This window comes from Pristiophorus japonicus, chromosome 20 (assembly GCF_044704955.1).
Source record: "Pristiophorus japonicus isolate sPriJap1 chromosome 20, sPriJap1.hap1, whole genome shotgun sequence".
NCBI classification, from domain to species: domain Eukaryota; kingdom Metazoa; phylum Chordata; class Chondrichthyes; family Pristiophoridae; genus Pristiophorus; species Pristiophorus japonicus.
The window spans coordinates 2852704-2878887 of record NC_091996.1 but is presented as its reverse complement, the minus strand read 5'-3'; the positions used below and the strand labels follow the sequence as shown (position 1 = coordinate 2878887).

At 53.2% G+C, this 26184-nt stretch overlaps 2 protein-coding genes across 2 annotated transcripts in view; one reads left to right on the top strand and one right to left on the bottom strand.

Annotated features, from left to right (window-relative positions):
* Positions 1–57: 57 nt before the first annotated feature.
* On the bottom strand, positions 58–20359 carry LOC139233111 (surfeit locus protein 4). Its single transcript, XM_070863646.1, has 6 exons — positions 20280–20359; positions 8866–9052; positions 8701–8777; positions 6719–6762; positions 4552–4738; positions 58–476 (listed from the first exon to the last, which is right to left on the bottom strand). The coding sequence occupies exons 1-6, from the start codon at positions 20325–20327 to the stop codon at positions 210–212; spliced, it is 810 nt and encodes a 269-aa protein (XP_070719747.1). The 5' UTR covers positions 20328–20359; the 3' UTR covers positions 58–209.
* A 4160-nt stretch (positions 20360–24519) lies between these two features.
* LOC139233107 (serine/threonine kinase-like domain-containing protein STKLD1) overlaps positions 24520–26184 on the top strand; it is a 97182-nt gene continuing 95517 nt past the window's right edge. The window contains exon 1 of the mRNA XM_070863642.1: positions 24520–24742. Coding sequence (XP_070719743.1) covers positions 24638–24742 — 105 coding nt within the window. The 5' untranslated portion in view covers positions 24520–24637. The remainder of the gene's footprint in view (positions 24743–26184) is intronic.

The following is a 26184-nucleotide window of genomic DNA, read 5'->3' as shown; positions in this document are numbered from 1 at the left end:
GAGAGGAGATGTGGGGGGGGGGGGAGAGGAGATGTGGGGGGGGGGGGGAGAGGAGATGTGGGGGGGGGGGGAGAGGAGATGTGGGGGGGGGGGGAGGAGATGTGGGGGGGGGAGGAGATGTGGGGGGGGGGCAGGGAGAGGAGAGGTTTGGGGGTGGGGGGTAGGTGGAGAAGAGGAGGGGGGCTGAGGTTTGGGAGATGACACACCGATCACCACTCTTTCTTCTTCTCGTCCATGGACACGCCGCCGGGACCCAGTGCCACCACCAGCAGGAGGCCCCCGATGACTGACATGCTCTGGAAGAAGTCGTATTTGAGGAAATCGTGCATGGGCTTGTAGGTGGGGACAGTCCAGAAGGCGTTGAAGTAGAGATTGAGGCTGAAGAGCCAGATGACCAGGGTGAGGGCAGCCAGCTTGGTTTTGAAGCCGATCGCCACGAGCACAATCAATCCGGTTCCCACCACGTTCTGGACAATCTGCGTGGACACAATCGGACTGGGGTCAGTAAGCACTTAATGACCCTGTCATTCACCCCCTCCCCCACTGACATGCCAAGTCTCGCTGGGTTTATGCTCCACACCAGTCCCCTCCCACCCCTCTCCATCTCACCCTATCAGCATACCCTTCTATTCCTTTCTCCCTCATGTGTTTATCCAGCTTCCCCTTAAATGCATCTGTGCAATTCGCCTCAACCCCTCCCTGTGGCAGTGAGTTCCACATTTCATAGAATCACAAATTTACAGCACGGAAGGAGGCCATTTTGGCCCATCATGTCTGCACCGGCCGACAAAGAGCTTTCCAGCCTAATCCCACTTTCCAGATCTTGGTCCTACCCTGTAGGTTACAGCACTTCAGGTGCACATCCAAGTTTTTTTTAAAATATGGTGAGGGTTTCTGCCTCTACAACCCTTTCAGGCAGTGAGTTCCAGACCCCCACCACCCTCTGGGTGAAATTTCCCCTCATATCTCCTCTAAACCTCCCCCCAATTACTTTAAATCTATGCTCCCTGGCTATTGACCCCTCCTGCCAAGGGAACCAGGTCCTTTCTATCCACTCTATCCAGGCCCCTCATAATTTTATACACCTCAATCAGGTCCCCCTCAGCCTCCTCTGTTCCAAAGAAAACAGACCCAGCATCTCCAATCTTTCCTCATAGCCAAAATTCTCCAGTCCAGGCAGCATCCTCGTAAATCTCTTCTGCACCCTTTTCCAGAGCAATCACATATTTCCTGTAATGTGATGACCAGAACTGCACACAGTACTCCATCTGTGGCCTAACCAGTTCAAGCATAACCTCCTTGCTCTTGTATTCCATGCCTCGGCTAATAAAGACAAGTATTCCGTATGCCGTTAACCACCTTATCTACCTAGCCTGCTACCTTCAGGGATCTGTGGACCTGCACTCCAAGGTCTCACTGTTCCTCTACACTTCTCAGTGTGCTACCATTTAATGTGTATTCCCTTGCCTTGTTAGCCCTCCCCAAATGCATTACCTCACACTTATCTGGATTGAATTCCATTTGTCACTGTTCTGCCCACCTGACCAGTACATTGATATCTTCCTGCAGTCCACAGCTTATTTCTTCATTATCAACCACACAGCCCATTTTAGTGTCATCTGCAAACTTCTTAATCATACCCCCAACAGTTAAGTTCAAATCATTGATATATACCACAAAAAGCAAGGGACCCAGCACTGAGCCCTGGCGGAACCCCACTGGATACAGCTTTCCAGTCACAAAAACGCCCATCAATCATTACCCTTTGCCTCCTGTCTCCGAACCAATTTTGGATCCAACTTGCCACTTTGCCCTGGACCCCATGGGCTTTTACTTTCGTGACCAGTCGTGGGACCTTATCAAAAGCTTTGCTAAAATCCATACCCACTACATCATACACACTGCCCTCACCAACCCTCCTGGTTACCTCCTCGAAAATTCAATCAAGTTATTCATACATGACCACCCCTTAACAAATCCACGCTGACTGCCCTTGATTAATCCATGTCTTTCCAAATGAAGATTTATCCTGTCCCTAAGGAATTTTTCCTGTAATTTTCCCACCATCGAGGTTAGGCTGACTGGCCTGGAATTACTCGGTCTATCCCTTTCTCCTTTTTTAAACAAAGGTACAACATTAGCAGGCCTCCAGTCCTCTGGCACCACACCTGTAACCAGAGTGGATTGGAAAATGATGGTCAGAGCCTCTGCTATTTCCTCTTTTGCTTTGCTTAACAGCCTGGGATACATTTCATCCCGGCCTGGGGACTTAGCCACATTCAAAGCTGCTAAGCCCTTTAATACTTCCTCTCTCACTGTGTTTATCTAATATTTCACTCCTCCCTCATTACAAAGTCTGTATTGCACCTCTCTTGTGAAAACAGATGCAAAGTATTCATTAAGAATCATATCCACGCCTTCCACCTCCACACAGATTTCCTTTATGGTCTCTCTAATAGGTCTCACTGTGTGTCTAGTTATCCCCTCGCTCTTAATGTATTTATAAAACATCTTTGGGTTTTCCCTATTTTACTTGCCAACATTCTCTCACGCTCTCTCTTTGCTTTCCTGATATCTTTTTTAATTGCACCCCTGCACTTCTTATACACCTCTAGAGTTTCTGCAGTGTTGAGTTTGGGTAAAGAAGTCTCTCTGGAATTCCCTATTGGATTTATTAGTGACTCATATGTCAAGGTCTTGGAGAGGATGTGGAGGAGATTTACTAGAATGGTTCCAGGAATGAGGGCTTTCAGTTAAGCAGAGAGACTGGAGAAGCGAGAGTTGTTCTCCTTAGAGGAGGTGGTTAAGGGGAGATTTGATCGAGGTGATCAAAATCACGAAGGGTTTTGATAGAGTAAATAAGGGGAAACTGTTTCCCGGGGCAGGAGGGTTGGTAACCAGAGGACACCGATTTAAGGTCACTGGTAAAAGAAACAGAGGGGAGAGGAGAAGAAATTTGCTTTACGCAGCGAGTTGTTGTGATCTGGAACATACTGCCTGAAAGGGCGGGGGAAGGAGATTCAACAGTAACTTTCAAAAGTAAAGTGTATAAATACTTAGGGCTGTGGGGAAAGAGCAGGGGAGTGGAACTAATTGGATTGCTTTGTCAAAGATCCGGCACAGGCTCGATGGGCCGAATGGCCCCTTTTCTGTGCTGCCTTGCATTTATGACCCTTAGTTTGGGTCTCCCCCACAAGAGGAAACCTCTTCTCTAACATCTACCCTATCAAATCCTGTGAGGCCTCGCATTCTTTCCTGCACTGAGATCAGGAGCGAGAAACCAGCGGGATTGCAACCCGCCTCCCGCTCTAGCCCAGGGCGCTGAGGCTAACTGTGTGGCCCCCTCCACACGCCCAGCCCCGCCCCACACTCCAGCTCGGACACCGAGCCACATAAGGAGATATTAGGGCAAGCTTGGTCAAAGCGGTAGGTTTAAAAGAGGAGTTAAAGGAGGAGAGGGAGAGAGGTTTAGGGAGGGAATGTCAGAGTACCGCTCCTATTTCTGAATTACACAACCCCGCGGGGGAAACACGCCTAACCGTGCTCACTTAGATACTGTACATATCCCGACATGCTTCTCCAACAGGCCAGGAATTCCTTGATAAGATCTGGCAGCTATCCATCCTCCACAACAGGCAGGCGGATGGGCTGCGATTAACAAGGCAAGGGAGGAGGCCCTGATTAGATCTGGCAGCTATCAAAGCCCTTAATTCTCATCCTCGTTTTCAAATCCCTCCCTGGCCTCGCCCCCTCCCTATCTCTAACCTCCTCCAGCCCCTACACCCCACCCTATCTCTAACCTCCTCCAGCCCCTACACCCCTCCCTATCTCTGTAACCTCCTCCTGCCCTATATCCCTCCCTATCTCTGTAACCTCCTCCAGCCCCGACGCCCCTCCCTATCTCTAACAACCTCCAGCCCTACACCTCCCCCCGCCCCCGCCCCCGCCCCCACCCATATCTCTAACCTCTTCCAGCCCTACACCCCTCAGATCTCCACGTTCCTCCAGTCTAATCCCTGATTATAATCGCTCCACCATTGGTGGCCGTGCCTTCAGCCGCCTGGGCCCCAAGCTCCGGAATTTCCTCCCTAAACCTCTCCGCCTCTCTTTCCTCCTTGAAGACGCCCCTTAAAACTTACTACTCTGCCCATATATCTCCTTATGTGGCTCAGTGTCAAATTCAGTTTGATAAGGCTCCTGCAAAGGGCCCTGGGACATTTTAATACATTAAAGGCACTATACAAATGCAGTTTGTTGTTTGATTAGATCTTCTATCAATCACTCACATTAGCCAGTACAGAGTACGGGTAACAAGATAAGGCAAGGTATAAAATAGCACTCGAGGTTCCAAATGTGGAGGCAGAGGGGAGAGTCCAGAGATGACCGCTGCTCCCAGTGGGTCAGGATGACATGGTTTCTGCTGTTTTAATCACTTTAACTTGAAGTTACTGGGCCGTTGTTGGGCAGAAGGATTGTGCTCTGCGAGTGAGTCAGCTTGTTAACTCGGAATAAAAACATGCTGGCCACGCAGCACGCTGCCTCTGCACTCACCGAGAAGAAGCTGGGGTTAAAGTGCAGCAGGGTCATGAACATCAGAATGAGTAGCACTCGTCCCCCCAGCTGCATGTACTGTTTCGGGGAGCTCTCGCTGATCGTCGGCACACCGGCAAACATGCTCTTCCCTTCCGACCGCGACTCGGCGAGCAACAGCAGCAATCCACCCCCGAGGGCGAGGTTCCTAACCCAACAGTGAGAGAAGGGGGCAGAACATTATCACATCGCATTGACACGCATCCCCGACACAGCATCATCGCACTGCTCCGACACATCATAGGAGGAGTCGGCCATTCGGCCCCTCGAGCCTGCTCCGCTATTCAATAAGATCATGGCTGATCTGATCTTGGGCTCGGCTCCATTTCCTCGCCCGCTCCCCATAACCCTTCACTCCCTTATCATTCAAAAATCTGTCCATCTCTACCTTAAATATATTCAATGACCCAGCCTCCACAGCTCTCCGGGCCAGAGAATTCCACAGATTTGCACCCTCAGAGAAAAATTTCCTCTTCATCTCAGTTTTAAATGTGCGACCCCTTATTCTGAAACTATGCCCCCTGGTTCTAGATTCCCCCACATCCTCTCTGCATCTACCCTGTCAAGCCCCCTCAGAATCTTATATGTTTCAATAAGATCACCTCTCATTCTTCTGAACTCCAATGTGTATACGTCCAAACTGCTCAACCTATCTTCATAAGTCAACCCCCTTATCTCCGGAATCAACCTAGTTCACCTTCTCTGAATAGCCTCCAATGCAAGTATATCCTTCCTTAAATACGGAGACCAAAACTGTACGCAGTACTCCAGGTGTGGCCTCACCAATACCCTGTACAGTTGTAGCAGGACTTCCCTCCTTCTATACTCCATCCCCCCGGCAATAAAGGCCAACATTCCATTTGCGTTCCTGATTACTTGCTGTACCTGCATGCTAACTTTTTGTAACATTACAATGTTCCCGTTTAGCTGCGCAGCTGTCTGAAGCTTGCCGGTTTCAAACAATGCGTGCACTGAAATCTGAATGGACCGCTCAGCCAAAAGAAAATTAAAGGGAATGTCGATTATAAAGTAGTTCATTTTTGTCTTGTTGCTTCTCTCGTCGCCCTGAAAGCGGCAACTCATTTCTTCCAGGGGGCTCATTTGTTCTCGGCATGTGTGTGTCGCTGGCAAGGCCGGCATTTACTGCCCATCCCAGCTGTCCCGAGAAGTGGTGAGCCGTGGGTTTGGTACAAACTGAGGGGCCACTTCAGAGGGCGGATAAGCGTCAGCCAGATTGGTGTGGGACTGGAGTTGCCTGTAGGCCCAGACCGGGTAAGGACGGCAGGTTTCCTTCCCCAAAGGACATCAGTGAACCCCGGAGCTCTCCACCTGAACCCCAGCACCTTGCTACCTTCCCTCCCACCATCGGACTCTACCACACCCATCCCGTCCTGTCCTGTCCCACCCCACTCCTGCCGACAGTCTGACCCGCCCTCAGACATAAGAAATAGGAGCAGGAGTAGGCCATACGGCCCCTCGAGCCTGCTCCGCCATTCGATATCATGGCTGATCCAATCAATGACTCAGCTCCACTTCCCTGCCCGTTCCCCATAACCCCTTATTCCCTTATCGGTTAAGTAATTGTCTATCTCTGTCTTAAATTTATTCAATGACCCAACTTCCACAGCTCTCTGAGGCAGCAAATTCTAGATTTACAACCCTCAGAAGAAATTCCTCCTCACCTCAGTTTTAAATGGGTGACCCCTTATTCTAAGATTATGCCCTGTAGTTCTAGTCTCCACCATCAGTGGAAACATCCTCTCTGCATCCACCTTGTCAAGCCCCCTCGTAATCTGATACGTTTCGATAAGATCACCTCTCAATCTTCTGAATGCCAATGAGTAGAGGCCCAACCTCCTCAACCTTTCCTCATAAGTCAACCCCTTCATCCCCGGAATAAAGTGTCTCGTTAACACTTCACTGTCGGATGTGGCAGCTTTTAATGGCCTGGTTCCATCTGCTTGTTTTAACGCACAGTAGTTTGTGCCCCCCGCAGGATTACTACCTGCCCCCCCCCACCCCCAGTCCGCACCGCCCCCCCTTCCCCATTACAGCGCCCTCGAATGTGGGGGAGGCACTGGACTGTGGGGCAGGATGCGCGGGGCACGAGGCTCGGCGCGATACGCACCTCATCAGGAACTTCAGATCCCATAAAATACTGTAGGCGACGGTCTGGAACAAAGAAAAAGCAGTTAGAGAGCACCAGCCCTTGCCGCACAGCCCTCACACTGAGTACGGAGGGACTGTGTACAACCCACCCTGAACAGAGCTGCCCCCCAGTGGGTGATGTGTGCTGCGGGGGGGGGCGGCAAAAGCATAGCAGAGATTCCGAACACTTCCTCCCAAGTCAATGGGATGTGTGCAAAGTCCACATGTTCTAAGTGGGTCCTGGAACAATGGAGTGAGATAAAGATCAGACACAGACTAACCGGCTCGAGGGGCTGAGCTCCTGTTCTGAAGCAGCCCAATCTCTCTGCTGTCATTGTGTGGGGGGGGGATGTGGAGGCACTGAATCGAAGTCATTATCACATGGCTGTTTGTGGCAGCTTGCTGTGCGCAAATTGGCTGCCACGTTCCCCCCCCCACCCACCCCCGCACCCCCCCCCCCCCCGAACAGGATGATCCCTCCCCGCATCCTGACCCCCTCACACTCAAACACAGGCAATTCTGCCACATGTTTCACGGTAGGTGCCTTGACGCAGTAACTGACTCGACTGTGAAACACATCTATACAGGAGTCATTGGGACCTCGGGGGGAGGTGGGGGGGAAACGGACAAGTTTGCATCGGTAGAAAGTGAATTAAACTCAAGAGGAGCGACGGAGAAATATAAGCCACTGCTCTCTTCAAGCATCAGCAATAAATGGTACGGACCATGAGCCCAAACCAGAGCTTTTTGTTTTTATAAAAGAAATACCTCCATTTCAGACGTGCTATTCAACTGTGGGGGCGCCAGAACCAAAAAGAAAAGACAGGCTTCCATTTCCACAGCACCTTTCATGACCTCAAGACGTCTCAAAGCGCTTCACAGCCAAAGAAGTACTTTTGGAGTGTAGTCACTATTGTAACGTGGTAGCCAATTTGCGCACAGCAAGATCCCACATTGTCGTTATGACCAGATCATGTGTTTATTGTGACGTTGATTGAGGGATAAATATTGGCCAGGACACCGGGGATAACTCCCCTTGCTCTTTTGAAATAGTGGCCGTGGGATCATTTATGCACTCCCCCAGCACTGGAGTGTCAGCTGAGATATAGAACCCATGACCTTCTGACTCAGAAGCGAGAGTGCTACCCACTGAGCCACAGCTGACACTCCAATCCTGCCCTCACACGCACTTTCCAGCCGGATTGACTGGGATGCGATAAGGAGTGGCTGATATTTCCCTTACTGGCCTGGGACACACCGAGGTCAGTCTGTAACGATACGCAGACAGACAGAGGATCATACAGGACTAATATAAGAACATAACAAATAGGAGCAGGAGTCGGCCATTTGGCCCCTCGAGCCTGCTCCGCCATTCAATAAGATTATGGCTGATCTGATCATGGCTCCTGCTCCACTTCCCCGCCCGCTCCCCATAACCCTTTACTCCCTTTTCGCTCAAAAATCTGTATATCTGCCTTAAATATATTCAATGACCCAGCCTCCACAGCTCTCTGGGGCAGAGAATTCCAGATTTACAACCCTTAGAAGAAATTCCTCCTCATCTCAGTTTTAAATGGGCGGCCCCATATTCTGAAACTATGTCCCCTAATTTTACTTCCCCCCCCCCCGAGTGGAAATATCGTCTTTGCATCCACTTTGTCGAGCCCCCTCATTACCTTATACGTTTCAATAAGATCACCTCTCATTCTTCTGAACACCAATGTGTAAAGGCCCAACCCCCTCATCTCCAGAACCAACCAAATGAATCTTCTCTGAATTGCCTCCAATATCCCTCCTTAAATACGGAGACTCTTCAATACTGCACCATTGGGCAGAGGAGCACTTACTGAAACCAGGCAGCTTATTGTTCCCTGGACACGGGAGATTATGGCAAGGGACCTCTGTGCTTCAACTTAACAACCGTTACAAGCAGCGGTAACATTGCGCGCGCGCCCCGCTTACCTGTAACGCTATAATTCCAAACAGTCCAAAGCAGGCGTATTGTACAAAATTTCTACTCAATATCAGGATACAGCCCCCTGCAGGATAGGAAACAGAACAATGTAAATCCGTCACGATTCCACGGCAATACGGTGAAGCTGAAAAGGAGAACTGAGCACCGCTCACCTAATTGCCCCAGGAGATTGATCAGCACAAAGCAGGTGGCCAGGAAATAGCCACAATTCCACGTGGCCTCGATGTAATCCCGCTGCTCGTTCCACTGAAACCACATGCGGATGCCGTCCTCCAGGAAGGTGCTGATTAGACACAGGCGGGCGAGGTGAGGCAGGTAGTGTTTGGTCATCCGCAGAAACTGGGAATGAAAGGCCAAATCAGAGCAAAGCAAAACACATCGAACTTCAACTCAGCCCATCACACTGATCCCACCGGCAGTGACAGACCTGCAGCCAACAGTACTCTACTCCAGTGTTAGTGACAGACCAATACCCACCAGTACTGTACCCGTGTTATACAGTGACAGACCTGTACCCCCCAGTAATGTACCCCAGTGTTATACAGTGACAGACCTGTACCCACCAGTACTGTACCCCAGTGTTATACAGTGACAGACCTGTACCCCCCAGTAATGTACCCCAGTGTTATACAGTGACAGACCTGTACCCACCAGTACTGTACCCCAGTGTTATACAGTGACAGACCTGTACCCCCCAGTAATGTACCCCAGTGTTATACAGTGACAGACCTGTACCCACCAGTACTGTACCCCAGTGTTATACAGTGACAGACCTGTACCCACCAGTACTGTACCCCAGTGTTATACAGTGACAGACCTGTACCCCCCAGTAATGTACCCCAGTGTTATACAGTGACAGACCTGTACCCACCAGTACTGTACCCGTGTTATACAGTGATAGACCTGTACCCACCAGTACTGTACCCCAGTGTTATACAGTGACAGACCTGTACCCACCAGTACTGTACCAGTGTTATACAGTGACAGACCTGTACCAACCAGTACTGTACCCCAGCGTTATACAGTGACAGACCTGTACCCACCAGTACTGTACCCGTGTTATACGGTGATAGACCTGTACCCCCCAGTACTGTACCCCAGTGTTATACAGTGACAGACCTGTACCCACCAGTACTGTACCCGTGTTATACAGTGACGGACCTGTACACACCAGTACTGTACCCCAGTGTTATACAGTGATAGACCTGTACCCACCAGTACTGTACCCCAGTGTTATACAGTGACAGACCTGTACCCACCAGTACTGTACCAGTGTTATACAGTGACAGACCTGTACCAACCAGTACTGTACCCGTGTTATACAGTGACAGACCTGTACCCACCAGTACTGTACCCGTGTTATACAGTGACAGACCTGTACCCACCAGTACTGTACCAGTGTTACAGTGACAGACCTGTACCAACCAGTACTGTACCCCAGCGTTATACAGTGACAGACCTGTACCCACCAGTACTGTACCCCAGTGTTATACAGTGACAGACCTGTACCCACCAGTACTGTACCCGTGTTATACGGTGACAGACCTGTACCCCCCAGTACTGTACCCCAGTGTTATACAGTGACAGACCTGTACCCACCAGTACTGTACCCGTGTTATACAGTGACGGACCTGTACACACCAGTACTGTATCCGTGTTATACAGTGACAGACCTGTACCCACCAGTACCGTACCCCAGTGTTATACAGTGACAGACCTGTACCCACCAGTACTGTACCCGTTACACAGTGACAGACCTGTAACCACCAGTACTGTACCCCAGTGTTATACAGTGACAGACCTGTACCCACCAGTACTGTACCCCAGTGTTATACAGTGACAGACCTGTACCCACCAGTACTGTACCCGTGTTATAGTGACAGACCTGTACCCACCAGTACTGTACCCCAGTGTTATACAGTGACAGATCTGCACCCACCTGTACTGTACCCCAGTGTTATACAGTGACAGACCTGCACCCACCTGTACTGTACCCCAGTGTTATACAGTGACAGACCTGTACCCACCAGTACTGTACCCCAGTGTTATACAGTGACAGATCTGCACCCACCTGTACTGTACCCCAGTGTTATAGTGACAGACCTGTACCCACCAGTACTGTACCCCAGTGTTATACAGTGACAGACCTGCACCCACCTGTACTGTACCCTAGTGTTATACAGTGACAGACCTGTACCCATCAGCATGTGAACTTTAACCTTTTTGAGTGTTGGTTGGTGAAATGGAGAGGGGGAAAAGTCTTGCTAGCAGTCGATCAACTCACTCTCAGTGTCGACACAAACCCACTTGAAGTCGGAGAGAAGCAACACGTTTAAAGCATTCCCTTACCGCCTTTCTGGCTGCAGCACTGTCAAAGGGGACATGTATAACAGACAGGCGGCAGGTGGCATGCAGAGAGCCACAAGCCCACACACAATCTGCCCGTCTCCCAACCCATGCAGGTTGATCACGGGCGCACAGCCCCAGGCAGACGCATGGCTCGCAGACACTTGAAACATACTCGCTGCTCGTGCGATCAGAGCTGTAAAACCAGACACCAGTCTCCACATTCCGCGCCGGGCAGCACTCAACAGCCCAACAGATTCCATGAAAGGCCAGTGCAAATCCAGAACTCTCTCCACCAGTAAGCTGTGGAGGGTGGGGGTCAACTGAAGCTGTGAAGACTGGAGATTGATAGATTTTTGTTCAGGAAAGGGTATCAAGGGATACGGAGCAAAGGCAGGTAGATGAAGCCAAGATACTGATCAGCTATGTTCAAATTGAATGCAATAAGGAGGCGCAGGGGGATAAGTGGCCTCCTCCTGTTGCTATGAATCTGAACAAGCCGCAGATCACAGCACTAACATAAGAACACAGGAGCAGGAGTCGGCCATTCGGCCCCTCGAGCCTGCTCCGCCATTCAATGAGATCATGGCTGATCTTCGACCTCAACTCCACTTTCCTGTTCTATCCCCATATCCCTCGATTCCCTTAATATCCAAAAATCTATCGATCTCTGCCTTGAATATACTCAAAGACTGAGCCTCCACAGCCCTCTGGGGTAGAGAATTCCAGAGATTCACCACCCTCTGAGTGAAGAAATTTCTCATCTCAGTCCTAAATGGCCGACCCATTACTCTGAGACTGAGTGACCCCTGGTTCTAGACTCCTCAGCCAGGGGGGGAACATCCTCTCTGCATCTACCCTGTCGAGCCCTGTAAGAATTTTGTATGTTTCAATGAGATCACCTCACATTCTTCTAAACTCTAGAGAATATAGGCCTAGTCTACTCAATCTCTCCTCATAGGACAATCCCCCCCCATCCCAGGTTGGTTGCTCAATGCTCTGGTGTAAAAGCCCCACACTGATTGAATCGCACGCCAGTGACACACTCCTGCATCGCGGGTTAGTTAGCTCTCGGGTACAGCGTGCAGTTAGTGGCACACAGCGAGAATCAGAACTCACCAAGGAAACCTAACAGGACAGACAACAGATCAGAGAAGGGAAACACGAGATTAAAATCGATACCAACAGAGTTCCAGCCAGATCATTCCACCAGTGGGACCATCAATAAATCCAATCGGGAATTCAGGAGAAACCCCTTTACCCAGAGTGGTGAGAATGTGGAACTCGCTGCCACAGGGAGTGGTTGAGGCGAATAGCATGGATAGAATCAGACATTTACGGCACGGAAGGAGGCCATTCGGCCCATAGTGTCTGCGCCGGCCGACAAAGAGCTATCCAGCCTAATCCCACTTTCCAGCTCTCGGTCCGTAGCCCTGTAGGTTACGGCACTTCAGGTGCACATCCAACTACTTTTTAAATGTGGTGAGTGTTTCTGCCTCTACCACCCTTTCAGGCCGTGAGTTCCAGACCCCCGCCACCCTCTGGGTGAAAAGAATTCTCCTTCACTCCCCACGCCTTTCCCACATTACAACAGTGACTACACTCCAAAAGTACTTCATTGGCTGTAAAGCGCTTTGAGACGTCCAGTGATCATGAAAGGCGGTATATAAATCCAAGTCTCATCTATCCTTCTACCAATTACATTGAATAGATGCATTTAAAATGAAGCCAGATAAACACATGAGGGAGAAAGGAAGGATATGGTGATGGGATGAGATGAAGAGAGGTGGGAGAAGGCTGGTGTGGAGCATGAACACCGGCACAGACCTGATGGGTCGAATGCCTGTTTCTGTGCTGCACATTCTGTGTAAGCACTCTACAATAAAGGAGTTAGCTTAGCATTTTATACAGATTAGCCGTGCTTGTTGACCTTGGGACAGGTCAGTGTAGACGTCGGCAGCTCTGTAATTATCGACGAGGAGGTCCATGATCGCTAGCTTCGAGCTAGACCATGTCAAGCATCGTCGGCAGGGAAAAAAATCAGACAGAGTTCGACTGACTGCTATCCAGTGAGCACCGCTAGACAGGGTGCGATTGTGGGGCTGGAGGCGGGGGAGTGTAATTATCAGTGATGTCTCACACAGTCGAAGTGCCCGTCTGAACATTCACAAAGAAGAACGGCCCTGTGCAGGAGGAGATCACAGAGGATCAGGCTCCAGTGAGAGGCAGCGTGAGAGGAGGAGGAGAGAAGGCAAGAGTAAATCACTCCTGGGACAGACAGTTTTTAAACCCTAGTTACAGAGCAGTGCTGGCAGGGACCCCGACCTGCTGCAAGAGCAAATAGCCCCTCAGATATAAAATGTTCCATTCCAATAAAAAAAAGAATTCAATCAAAAAATAAACGTGGGCAAAATAAAACGATTGTATTGGGTACCCCATGATTCCAGAATTCACGCTCCTGCCAAAATAGGCCGGTGTTGGAGCCAACTGAAGGGACACACAGAGACAGACCCATGAAAGTACCAACCAACGGAGCATGAAGCATCTGATGGCAGCATGGATGGGTCACACTGGGTGCCGTGAGTTCGGATCTGGAGCACTAGAATCAGTCTGCCCAACAGAAGAACAAATTGTATTTGTACGCTGCCTTTAACACTTCACACAGGAGCATTATCGAAACCTAACACCGAGTCGCAGGAGGAGATATTAGGGCAGGTGACCAAAAGCTCGGTAGGTTTTAAGGAGCATCTTGAAGGAGAGAGAGACGCGGTGGGCACTGTTCCCTGTAATTGTGTTGGGGGGGCTGGATGACCCCATTCTCAACACCGCAGGTGCACAAGTTTTTCTATTTAAAATCCGGCTGCCCAGGACCTTCAGAATGCTGCTCGGGCGTGCAGCTTAAAGTGAACATTGATGGAGAGGCGGAGAGGTTTAGGGAGGGAGTTTCGGAGCTTGGGGCCCAGGCAGCTGAAGGCACGGCCACCGATGGTGGAGCGATGGAAATCGGGGGTGCTTAAGAGGCCAGAATTGGAGGAGCGCATAGATCAGAAGGTTGCAGGGCTGGAGGAGGTTACGGAGATAGGGAGGGACGAGGCCATGGGGGGTGGGGATTTGAAAAGTAGGATGACAGCAGGAGTCAATCTCGGCATTCCAACAGTGACTACACCTCAAAAAGTACTTCACTAGCTGTGAAGCACTTTGGGATGTCCGGACCGGGTGGTGAAAGAAACTGTTCTTTCTTTCCTTGTGAACTAGTTTTCAGATACTTGTTGCAGTGCTGATTGCAACAGAAAATTTTTATCAAATCACACACGACACTTAGTGTCCTTGAGAATTCAGTCTGTACACTGCTACAGACACAGTGATCACAGATCGTTCCGTCATGGCCAGAATTCCCAACACAATCAGCAATTTAAAATTAAAATAAAGACAGACTTGCATTTATAGAGCGCCTTTCACGACCACCGGACATCTCAAAGCGCTTTACAGCCAATGAAGTACTTTTTAGAGTGTAGTCTCTGTTGTAATGTAGGAAACGCAGCTGCCAATTTGCAAACAGCAAGCTCCCTCAAACAGCAATGTGATAACGACCAGATAATCTGTATTTGTTATGTTGATTGAGGGATAAATATTGGCCCCAGGACACCGGGGATAACTCCCCAGCTCTTCTTCAAAATAGTGCTGTAGGATCTTTTACGTCCATCTGAGAGAGCAGACAGGGCTCATCCGAAAGACTGCCCCTCCGACAGTGCGGCGCTCCCTCAGTACTGCCCCTCCGACAGTGCGGCGCTCCCTCAGTACTGCCCCTCCGACAGTGCGGCGCTCCCTCAGTACTGCCCCTCCGACAGTGCGGCGCTCCCTCAGTACTGCCCCTCCGACAGTGCGGCACTCCCTCAGTACTGCCCCTCCGACAGTGCGGCGCTCCCTCAGTACTGCCCCTCCGACAGTGCGGCGCTCCCTCAGTACTGCCCCTCCGACAGTGCGGCGCTCCCTCAGTACTGCCCCTCCGACAGTGCGGCACTCCCTCAGTACTGCCCCTCCGACAGTGCGGCTCTCCCTCAGTACTGCCCCTCCGACAGTGCGGCGCTCCCTCAGTACTGCCCCTCAGACAGTGCGGGCTCCCTCAGTACTGCCCATTTGAGCCACAGCTGACATTTATTAAATACAAAACAGCTCAAAACATTTTCCCCGCAGATTCTGCTCATTCAAACAAGCATACTTCCAATGCACGGTTCCTCGCACTCCAGGACTGAAAGACTCAATGTTTCTCTTCCATCCACCTGACCCGTCAATAATATTTGAAGTCCCTCGCAGAGTTTGGGTTGCAGCAGTTTGACACCCAGTGACCGGCCATGACACTGCTAACTCAGCTCCCTTGTCCCAGCAACAGACTTAGACCCAGCTCTCCGCACATGCGCAAGTCTGCCGTCGGGATAAATGGAACTGAATTTAGCAACGCAAACGCTGGGGGCCGGAATCCGGGAATAAATCAGCCGCAAACGCAAAACAGGCAAAGTCAAAGCGAGAAGAGAAAGAATTTGCATTTCTATAGCGCCTTTCACCACCTCAGGACTCCCCAAAGCACATCGCAGTCTATGAAGTACTGTTTGAAGTCTAAGCACTGTTGTAATGTAGGAAACGCGGCAGCCAATTTGCGCACAGCAAGCTCCCGCAAACAGCAATGTGATAATGACCAAGGACATTTGGTTTCTTTTTGTGATGTTGGTTGCACCTCCTGTGTCTGCACGGGAATTCTGAAGCGACCGTTCCCTCCGCAACACCCCTGGTCCACTCTTCAATTACCCCCCCAACATCGCTCCCCTTCCCGTGCAAGCGCAGGAGATGCAATATCTGCCATTCTACCCCCTCCCTTCCCACCGTCCCACCCTTCCAGGTAAGACAGCAATTTATTCGCACATCTTACAATTTAGTATACTGTATTGGCCTCTCACGATGCGGGGAGACCAAACGCAGATTGGGCGATTGCTTTGTGGAACACCTCCATTCAGTCCGCAAGCGTTGTCCCGATCAATCCGGTCGCCTGTCACTTTAATTCTCTGTCCCACTCTGACCTCGGCCTTCCAACGCTGTTCCAAGAAGCTCAACGCAAGCTCAAAGAACAGAACCTCATCTTTCCATTCGGCACTTTACAGCCTTCTGGACTCAACATCGAGTTTAACAATTTCACATCATAACCACTGCTGCAATTTTTTCAGACAGCAATTGTTGGTAATGATTCTGCTGTTGCCATTTGCACCTCCTCTAGACACATCTTTTGTTTCTTTACTTGTCCAGTACCATCATCGCTTGTCATTTAATCTCCCCTGCCTTCCGCCCTATCATAGACCTTCCCTTTTGTTCTTTCCTCCCTGCCTCTGCACTTGTTTAAAATCTGCTACACATACATCTAGCTTTCCCAGTTCTGACCAAGGGTCACTGACCTGAAACGTTAACTCTGTTTCTCTCTCCACAGATGCTGACCCGCTGAAGTGTTACCAGCATTTTCCGTTTTTATTTCAGATGAGGCTGAATAGCACTTGGTCGGCCGGCACGGACACGAGGGGCCGAAATGGCCTCCTTCCGTGCTGTAAATTTCTATGATTCTATAATTCCAGCATCTGCAGTATTTTGCTTTTGATCAAAGTGTCCTGGGGGTGTGGGGTGGGGGGAGAGACAGCTATAATCAGGAAGTTATAGGACTGCAGGTCTGGGGAGTGCATTTAGCAGATCATCCTTGGACACATGTACAGAACTCCACTCTCTGGGCCGTTACTTTTTTTTTTCATGTCAGCAAAGCAGAGACTAACTTTATTACAGCTTTACAAAATAAATCCATAAAGTTTTATAACTTTCTCAACAATCTATTGGGTCTTAAAATTGGGCTACAGTTCGACTACACCACAGCCCGCTGGCTTTACTGTGATGGGGAGCCACACTGCCATTGTTTTCTCAAGTGACGAAACACTATGCAATTGCACAAACAGGTGAGGAAACACGGTTGTTTCTTCCCAAAATAAAAGGCAGCACTTAAAGCACCTTAACCGGCATCTTTAAAACTGATGCAAATGGAAAGTGGTCACTGTTTTGCCAGACAATAGAAGCGAGCGCCGGTTTTAAACAGATGTTTACCTGGTGGGAACTGGAGTCGCACAATCCAGTGATTATAGAGTTGTTGACCAATCACAGTGATCAATCTCTATCGCTGAGTCTACAACAGAGCCAGACACGAGGTGAGGAAAACCCCCAGTGGGAGAGCGCTTTGGGAAGCACATGTACCAAAGTCCCCTGTTCCCCCCCGAGCTCGCCGCACGGCACGATTCACATTACACACATACTGTGTCCCCAAAGCTTATTTTCTGAAGGAAATCGAGCGAATTGGGTCATTGTGAGCATTGGGCAGCCTCCAGCAGGGAGGTGTCATTAACCTAACAGCACTGACCACCAAACTCACAGCCGCCGCACTGCTGACATAATGAGATAAAAGCAGCTCCTGACCTCTACGTCTTGTGTGACGTCCAGTTGCACATCAGGGCAGAACGTGGCAACAGGGCCAGTGCAAAATGCCCACAAAATGTTTTTAACCCACTCCAGAGACTTGAGCACGTAATCTAGGCTGACACATCCAGAGCAGCACTGCCAGAGGGGCAGTACTGAGGGAGCACTGCAGTCGGAGGGGCAGTACTGAGGGAGCGCCGCACTGTCAGAGGGTCAGTACTGAGGGAGCACTGCAGTCGGAGGGTCAGTACTGAGGGAATGCTGCACTGTCAGAGGGGCAGTACTGAGGGAACGCTGCACTGTCGGAGGGGCTGTACTGAGGGAGCGCTGCACTGTCAGAGGGGCAGTACTGAGGGAATGCTGCACTGTCAGAGGGTCAGTACTGAGGGAATGCTGCACTGTCGGAGGGGCTGTACTGAGGGAGCGCTGCACTGTCGGAGGGGCTGTACTGAGGGAGCGCCGCACTGTCGGAGGGGCTGTACTGAGGGAGTGCTGCACTGTCAGAGGGGCCGTTAAACCGAGGCCCCGTCTGCTCTCTCAGGCGGATGCAATTGATCCCAGGGCACTATTTTGAAGAAGAGCAGGGGAGTTCTCCCCGGTGTCCTGGCCAATATTTATCCCTCAATCAACATAACTAGAAACAGTTTATCAGGTCATTATCAAAATGCTGTTTGAGATCTTGCTGTGCTTAAATTGGCCACCGCATTTGCTACATTACAGCAGTGACCACACTCCAAAAGTAATTGACTGGGGAGCTTTTTATTTCTTAGAAGCCATTTTCTCAAAAAAATAAGAGCGGGATGAGTTGCAGTTCTGTTTTGATCAAGTGAACTGTGATGCAAACCCCTCTTTGCTTCCCCTCTCCCGAAGACGTGGCATGCAGTTCCACAGCACGGCTCCCCAAGTAGCCATTCTTCATAGTCATGTCTAGACCGTGAGCACATGGGGGCCCATCACAGCTGAACCCGACCTGGCTCTCATCTGATCGCCGCGCTGTCAGCAGTGGCTTATGATACAGGAATCAAGGAACCCCACCCTCCCTTCCCGGCTCAGCTCACCTGTCACTGCACCAACCCATGGCTTTAGCCACTCCTGGCTAGGATTAGAACATGGGACGGGATCTATCGGACAAGCACTGCTTTAATCAGCTGATCTGCACAGAGAGCCCAGGGGAGTTCCCTTACATGTATGGTGGTGTCGTGGTTGTGTGACTGGACCAATAATCCACAGAACAGGAGTCCAGACCCCACTGTGGACAGTTTGAGAATTTGAGTTCAGTTTAATTCTGGAAATAAAAAAAGCTGCCATCAGCAAGAGTGGGTGAAGCTATGAGATTGGTGTTACAAACCCAACTGGTTCATCGTCTGCCCTCTCAGGCGGCATAAAAGATCCCATGGCACTATTTCGAAGACGAGCAGAGGAGTTCTCCCCGGTGTCCTGGCCAATATTTATCCCTCAATCAATATAACAAACACAGATTATCTGGTCATTATCTGTTTACGGGAGCTTGCTGTTTCCCACATTACAACAGTGACTACACTCCAAAAAGTACTTAATTGGCAGTAAAGCGCTTTGAGACATCCGGTGGTCATGAAAGGCGCTATATAAATGCAAGTCATTCTTTCACGTCCTTTAGGGAAGGAGACCTGCCGATCTTAACTGGTCTGAGTATGTGACTCCAGTTGCTTGGCTCACATTTGCCTACATCAGAACCGTCACTTCACAAAGAGATTCAGTGTGAACCAATCTGTGAGGGCACGGCCCAGGCTGCTCACAAGTTGAAGATACCACAAATCTCAAGGTACGGCGCATTTAAATAAAGAGGCCATGCACCCATGGCGATATTGATCGAGACCACTGAGATGGTCGAGATGTGACTGAGTCACATTAAGATGCTATTGAAATATATCAGAGTAATGGTGAGATACATACAGGTGCCACAGCGCCGCTCCAGGCCAGAGGGGGGAATTACACAGTGACATGTTTACATAGATTTCCATACAAGATATAGATTCTATACAAATCAGTTATCTTGCGACCATTAAAACGAACCACGCTGGTCACAATCTCTCTCTTCCCCAGGCACTTCGAATTTAACTACAATAAATAAAACTGCTGTTAATAAACTTTTACAAATTAAAAAAGGACAATTATAAAAATTTAATGGAAATTTGTTGCCGGCCTCAGTGATATAATCTCTTATTCTTGCAGCGGAAACAATCAAGGCTGCAGGGGGGAGTGGGGTGTCTTTCGGTGGGGGGGGGGGAGAGAGGGGCAGCTCGAGGGACTGGGGGGAGTGCCTGAGGGGGGGAGGGGGGGGGGAAAGAGTGCCTGAGGGGGGGAGGGAAGAGTGCCTGAGGGGGGAGGGGGGGGGGGGGGAGTGCCTGAGGGCCTGAGGGGGGAGGGGGGGGGGAGAGTGCCTGAGGGGGGAGGGGCAGCTCGAGGGACTGGGGGGGGTTGTGCCTGGGGGGGGGGGGCAGCTCGAGGGACTGGGGGGAGAGTGCCTGAGGGGGGAGGGGCAGCTCGAGGGACTGGGGGGGGGGGGGCAGCTCGAGGGACTGGGGGGGGGGGGGGTGCCTGAGGGGGGGGGCAGCTCGAGGGACTGGGGGGAGGGGGCGAGCTCCGGGGCCTGGGTGCGGGCCCCTCACTGACTCGAGCCCCTGGGTTGCGGTCCGGGGGGCAGTGAGGCGGTACCGGTTGTAGGAGGGCCGTCCCCTGTCCCTACCTGGTCGGCGATGTCCTCCGCCGCGCCCATGATGTCGCCCTGCCCCATGGCGCCGCTCTCGCTCCCGCCGCCGCTCGGCCTCCCGCCGGAAGTGACGCTCACGGGGCGGAGCCAGCCCGCTGCCACGTCTGGGGAGGGGCGGGGCTATGCTGATCAGGGGCGGGGAGATATGCAAATCAGGCATTAGACACACACACACACCCCCAGACACACATAGACAGACAGACAGACCCAGATACACACAGACCCAGACACACAGACAGACCCACACACACCCCCAGACACACACAGACAGACCCAGATACACACCCAGACACACACAGACAGACCCAGACACACACACACACCCAGATACACACAGACCCAGACACACAGACCCAGACACACAGACAGACCCAGACACACACCCAGACACACACAGACAGACCCAGACAGACCCAGACACACACACACACACACCCAGATACACACAGACCCAGGCACACACAGACCCAGACACACAGACAGACCCAGACACACACAGACAGACCCACACACACACACAGACCCAGACACACACAGACAGACCCAGATACACACTCAGACCCAGGCACACACAGACCCAGACACACAGACAGACCCACACACACACCCAGACACACACAGACAGACCCACACACACACACAGACCCAGACACACACAGACAGACCCAGATCCACACACAGACCCAGGCACACACAGACCCAGACACACACAGACCCACACACACACCCAGACACACACAGACAGACCCACACACACACACACACCCAGACACACACAGACAGATCCAGATACACACTCAGACCCAGGCACACACAGACCCAGACACACAGACAGACCCACACACACACACAGACCCAGACACACACAGACCCAGATACACACACAGACAGACAGATAGACCCAGATACACACACAGACCCAGGCACACACAGACCCAGATACACACACAGACAGACATAGACAGACCCACACACAGATCCAGATACACACACAGACCCAGGCACACACAGACCCACACACAGACCCAGATACACACACAGACCCAGACACACACATACCCAGACACACATAGACCCAGATACACACACAGACTGATAGACCCAGATACACACACAGACCCAGGCACACACAGACCCACACACAGACCCAGACACACACACACACACAGACCCAGACACACACATACCCAGACACACAGACAGACCCAGACACACATAGACCCAGATACACACACACACACACACAGACCCAGACACACATACCAAGACAGACAGATAGACCCAGATACACGCACAAACCCAGGCACACATAGACCCAGATACACACACACACACATACCCAGACACACAGACAGACCCAGACACACACAGACCCAGATACACACACAGACCCAGATACATGCACAGACCCAGACATACACACACACACAGACAGACCCACACACAAACACAGACCCAGACACACACATACCCAGACACACAGACAGACCCAGACACACATAGACCCAGATACACACACACACACACACAGACCCAGATACACAGACAGACCCAGCCACACACAGACCCAGATACACACACAGACCCAGACACACATACCCAGACAGACAGATAGACCCAGATACACGCACAGACCCAGGCACACACAGACAGACCCAGACACGCACATACCCAGACACACAGACCTGTATACAGACCCAGATAATACAAGGACATAGATACACATAGGTTCAGATAGATTTTTATTGGTAAAGGTAATAAGAGTTATGGAACCAAGGCGGGTAAATGGAGTTGAGATACAGATCAGCCATGATCTAATTGAATGTCAGTTTTCAAATAACATTTAAAAGTGATATGGATGATGCAACTCTCCACAGATAATATGAAAAATAGAACACTGCATTAAATTGGGAAATCTGCAGAGGACAACAACACTCGAGCAACTCGACACCATCCAGGACAAAGCAGCTCGCTAGATTGGTGACTCATCCATTACCTTCAAGATTCACTCCCTCCACCACCGGCGCACCGTGGCTGCAGTGTGTACTATCTACAAAATGCACTGCAGCAACTCACCAAGGCTTCTTTGGCAGCACCGCCCAAATCCGTGACCTCTACCACCTAGAAGGACAAGGGCAGCAGGCGCATGGGAACACCACCACCTCCACGTTCCCCTCCAAGTTACACACTACCCTGACTTGGAGATATATCACCGATCCTTCATTGTTGCTTGATCAAAATAGCGGAATTCACTCCCTAACGTGACTATGAGCCCGTGCTCGCTGACCAACATTGTCTCTCAGTTGAGCAACACCTCGCTTTTAAAATTCTCATTCTTATTTTCAAATCCCTCCAAGGCCTCGCCCCTCCCTATCTCTGTAATCTCCTCCAGCCCCAGAACCCTCATGATCTCTTCACTCCTCCAATTCTGGTCTCTTGCATGTCCTCCATTTTAATCGCTCCACCATCGCTGGCCGTGCCTTCAGCTGCCTGGGCCCCAAGCTCTGGAACTCCCTCCCTAAACCTCTCTGCCTCTCTCGCCTCCTTTAAGACGTGCCTTAAAACTGAGCTCCTTGACCAAGCTATTGGTCAGTTGCCCTAATATCACCTTCTTTGGCTCGGTGTCACATTTCTGTCTGATTTGCTCTCCTGTGAAGCGCCTTGGAATATTTTATTGTATTAAAGATGGCATATCAATGCAAGTTGTTGCTGTTACTGTGTTGGGTAAGTTGAGCCTGCGACGGCAGCGGTTGGCGAGCCTCCACTGGGGATGAGCAGCAGAGGCTGGGTCTTGGGCCCCCAGCACCCTCCCTGGGCCTTGGGGCCCCAGAACCCTTCCTGGGCCCCCAGCACCTTCCCTGGGCCCCCAGCACCCTCGCTGGGCCTCGGGGCCCCAACACCATCCCTGGGGCCCCAGCACCCTCCCTGAGCCTTGGACCCCCAGCACCCTCCCTGGGCCCTCAGCACCCTCCTTGGGTCTGGGCCCCCAGCACCCTCCCTGAGCCTTGGGCCCCCAGCACCCGCCCTGGGCCCCCGGCACCCTCCCTGGGCCTTGTGGCTCCAGCACCGTCTCTGGGCCCCCTAGAACCCTCCCTGGGCCCCCAGCACCCTCCTTGGGTCCGGGCCCCCAGCACCCTCCCTGGCCTTGGGGTCCCAGCACCATCCCTGGGTCTTGGCCCCCAGCATCCTCCATGAGCCTTGGGCTCCCAGCACCCTTCCTGGGTCTTGGCCCCCAGCACCCTCCCTGAGTCTTGGCCCCCAGCATCCTCCCTGACCTTGGGGCCCCAGCACCCTTCCTGGGTCTTGGCCCCCTGCACCCTCCCTGGGCCTTGGGCCCCCAGCATCCTCCCTGACCTTGGGGCCCCAGCACCCTCCCTAGGTCTTGGGCCCCCAGCACCCTCCCTGGCCTTGGGGCCCCAGCATCCTCCCTGGGTCTTGGCCCCCAGCATCCTCCCTGGGTCTTGGCCCCCAGCATCCTCCCTGACCTTGGGGCCCCAGCACCCTCCCTGGGTCTTGGCCCCTAGAACCCTCCCTGACCTTGGGGCCCCAGCATCCTCCCTGACGTTGGGGCCCCAGCACCCTCCCTGGGTCTTGGCCCCGAGAACCCTCCCTGGGCCTTGGGCCCCCAGCACCGTCCCTGGGCCCCCAGCACCCTCCCTGACCTTGGGGCCCCAGCACCCTCCCTGGGTCTTGGCCCCGAGAACCCTCCCTGGGCCTTGGGCCCCCAGCACTGTCCCTGGGCCCCCAGCACCCTCCCTGGCCTTGGGGCCCCAGCATCCTCCCTGGGTCTTGGCCCCGAGAACCCTCCCTGGGCCTTGGGCCCCCAGCACTGTCCCTGGGCCCCCAGCACCCTCCCTGACCTTGGGGCCCCAGCATCCTCCCTGGGTCTTGGCCCCCAGCACCCTCCCTGGGTCTTGGCCCCTAGAACCCTCCCTGGGAATTGGGACCCCAGCATCCTCCCTGGGCCCCCAGCACCCTCCCTGGGTCTTGGCCCCCCAGCATCCTCCCTGGGTCTTGGCCCCTAGAACCCTCCCTGGGCATTGGGACCCCAGCATCCTCCCTGGGCCCCCAGCACCCTCCCTGGGTCTTGGCCCCTAGAACCCTCCCTGAGCCTTGGGCCCCCACCTGGGACACGTGGTGTTCCAACCTCCCTCCCGGCGCAGGCGCACTGGCTCCCGCCCCGCGCATGCGCACTGGCTCCCTGTCGCCACATGACGTCAGAGCTTTTACTACATATATATTTTTATATAAAGTACAGAAAGCGAAGGGACTGACTGATTTGTCAATAATCGCGATTGCAGTGGTGTGTGTGGGAGAAAGCGGGGTTTGGGGCGATGATAAGCTGGGCCGCGTGGGCCGCGTTGCCAAGGCGACGGGGGATTGTCGGCCCGGGTCCCGGAGCAAGGAGCATCCGACACAGCACCATGGAGCACTACCAGGTACTGCCCCCTCCCCCCCATCCCCCTCCCCCTCCTCCCCCCCATCCCCCCCCTCACCCCCTCCCCCTCACCCCATCCCCCTCACACCCTGCACCATGGAGCACTACCAGGTACTGCCCCCTCCCCCCCATCCCCCTCCCCCTCCTCCCCCCCATCCCCCCCCTCACCCCCTCCCCCTCACCCCATCCCCCTCACACCCTGCACCATGGAGCACTACCAGGTACTGCCCCCGCCCCCCCATCCCCCTCCCCCTCCCCCCCATCCCCCCCCTTCACCCCCATCCCCCTCACCCCCTGCACCATGGAGCACTACCAGGTACTGCCCCCTCCCCCCCATCCCCCTCCCCCTCCTCCCCCCCATCCCCCCCCATCCCCCCCTCACCCCCTCCCCCTCACCCCATCCCCCTCACACCCTGCACCATGGAGCACTACCAGGTACTGCCCCCGCCCCCCCATCCCCCTCCCCCTCCCCCCCATCCCCCCCCTTCACCCCCATCCCCCTCACCCCCTGCACCATGGAGCACTACCAGGTACTGCCCCCGCCCCCCCATCCCCCTCCCCCTCCCCCCCATCCCCCCCCTTCACCCCCATCCCCCTCACCCCCTGCACCATGGAGCACTACCAGGTACTGCCCCCTCCCCCCCATCCCCCTCCCCCTCCTCCCCCCCATCCCCCCCATCCCCCCCCTCACCCCCTCCCCCTCACCCCATCCCCCTCACACCCTGCACCATGGAGCACTACCAGGTACTGCCCCCTCCCCCTCACCCCCTCCTCACCCCCCTCCCCCTCACCCCCATCCCCCTCCTCACCCCCCATCACCCCCATCCCCCTCCTCACCCCCCCTCACCCCCATCCCCCTCCTCACCCCCCCTCACCCCCATCCCCCTCCTCACCCCATCCCCCCCCCTCCCCCTCACCCCCCTCCTCACCCCCATCCTCACCCCCTCCTCACCCCCTCCTCACCCCCCCTTCACCCCATCCCCCTCCTCACCCCCCTTCACCCCCTCCCCCTCACCCCATCCCCCTCACACCCTGCACCATGGAGCACTACCAGGTACTGCCCCCTCCCCCCATCCCCCTCCCCCTCCCCCTCACCCCATCCCCCTCCTCACCCCATCCCCCTCACCCCCTCCTCACCCCCCCTCACCCCCATCCCCCTCCTCACCCCCATCCCCCTCCTCACCCCCATCCCCCTCCTCACCCCCATCCCCCTCCTCACCCCCATCCCCCTCCTCACCCCCCCTCACCCCCATCCCCCCTTCACCCCCATCCCCCTCACACCCTGCACCATGGAGCACTACCAGGTACTGCCCCCGCCCCCCATCCCCCTCCCCCTCACCCCATCCCCCTCCCCCTCACCCCATCCCCCTCACACCCTGCACCATGGAGCACTACCAGGTACTGCCCCCCTCCCTCCTCACACCCCCCTTCACCCCCTCCCCC

What these genes read in the sequence shown, in the direction of transcription:
- LOC139233111 (XM_070863646.1), bottom strand. Translation starts at nt 20,327, where the DNA reads ATGGGGCAGGGCGACATCATGGGCGCGGCGGAGGACATCGCCGACCAG. An exon ending in TTGGAATTATAGCGTTACAG is followed by an intron (nt 6,763 to 8,700) that starts GTAAGCGGGGCG and finishes TCTTTGTTCCAG; the next exon opens with ACCGTCGCCTACAGTATTTT. An exon ending in TTAACCCCAGCTTCTTCTCG is followed by an intron (nt 477 to 4,551) that starts GTGAGTGCAGAG and finishes GTGTCCACGCAG; the next exon opens with ATTGTCCAGAACGTGGTGGG.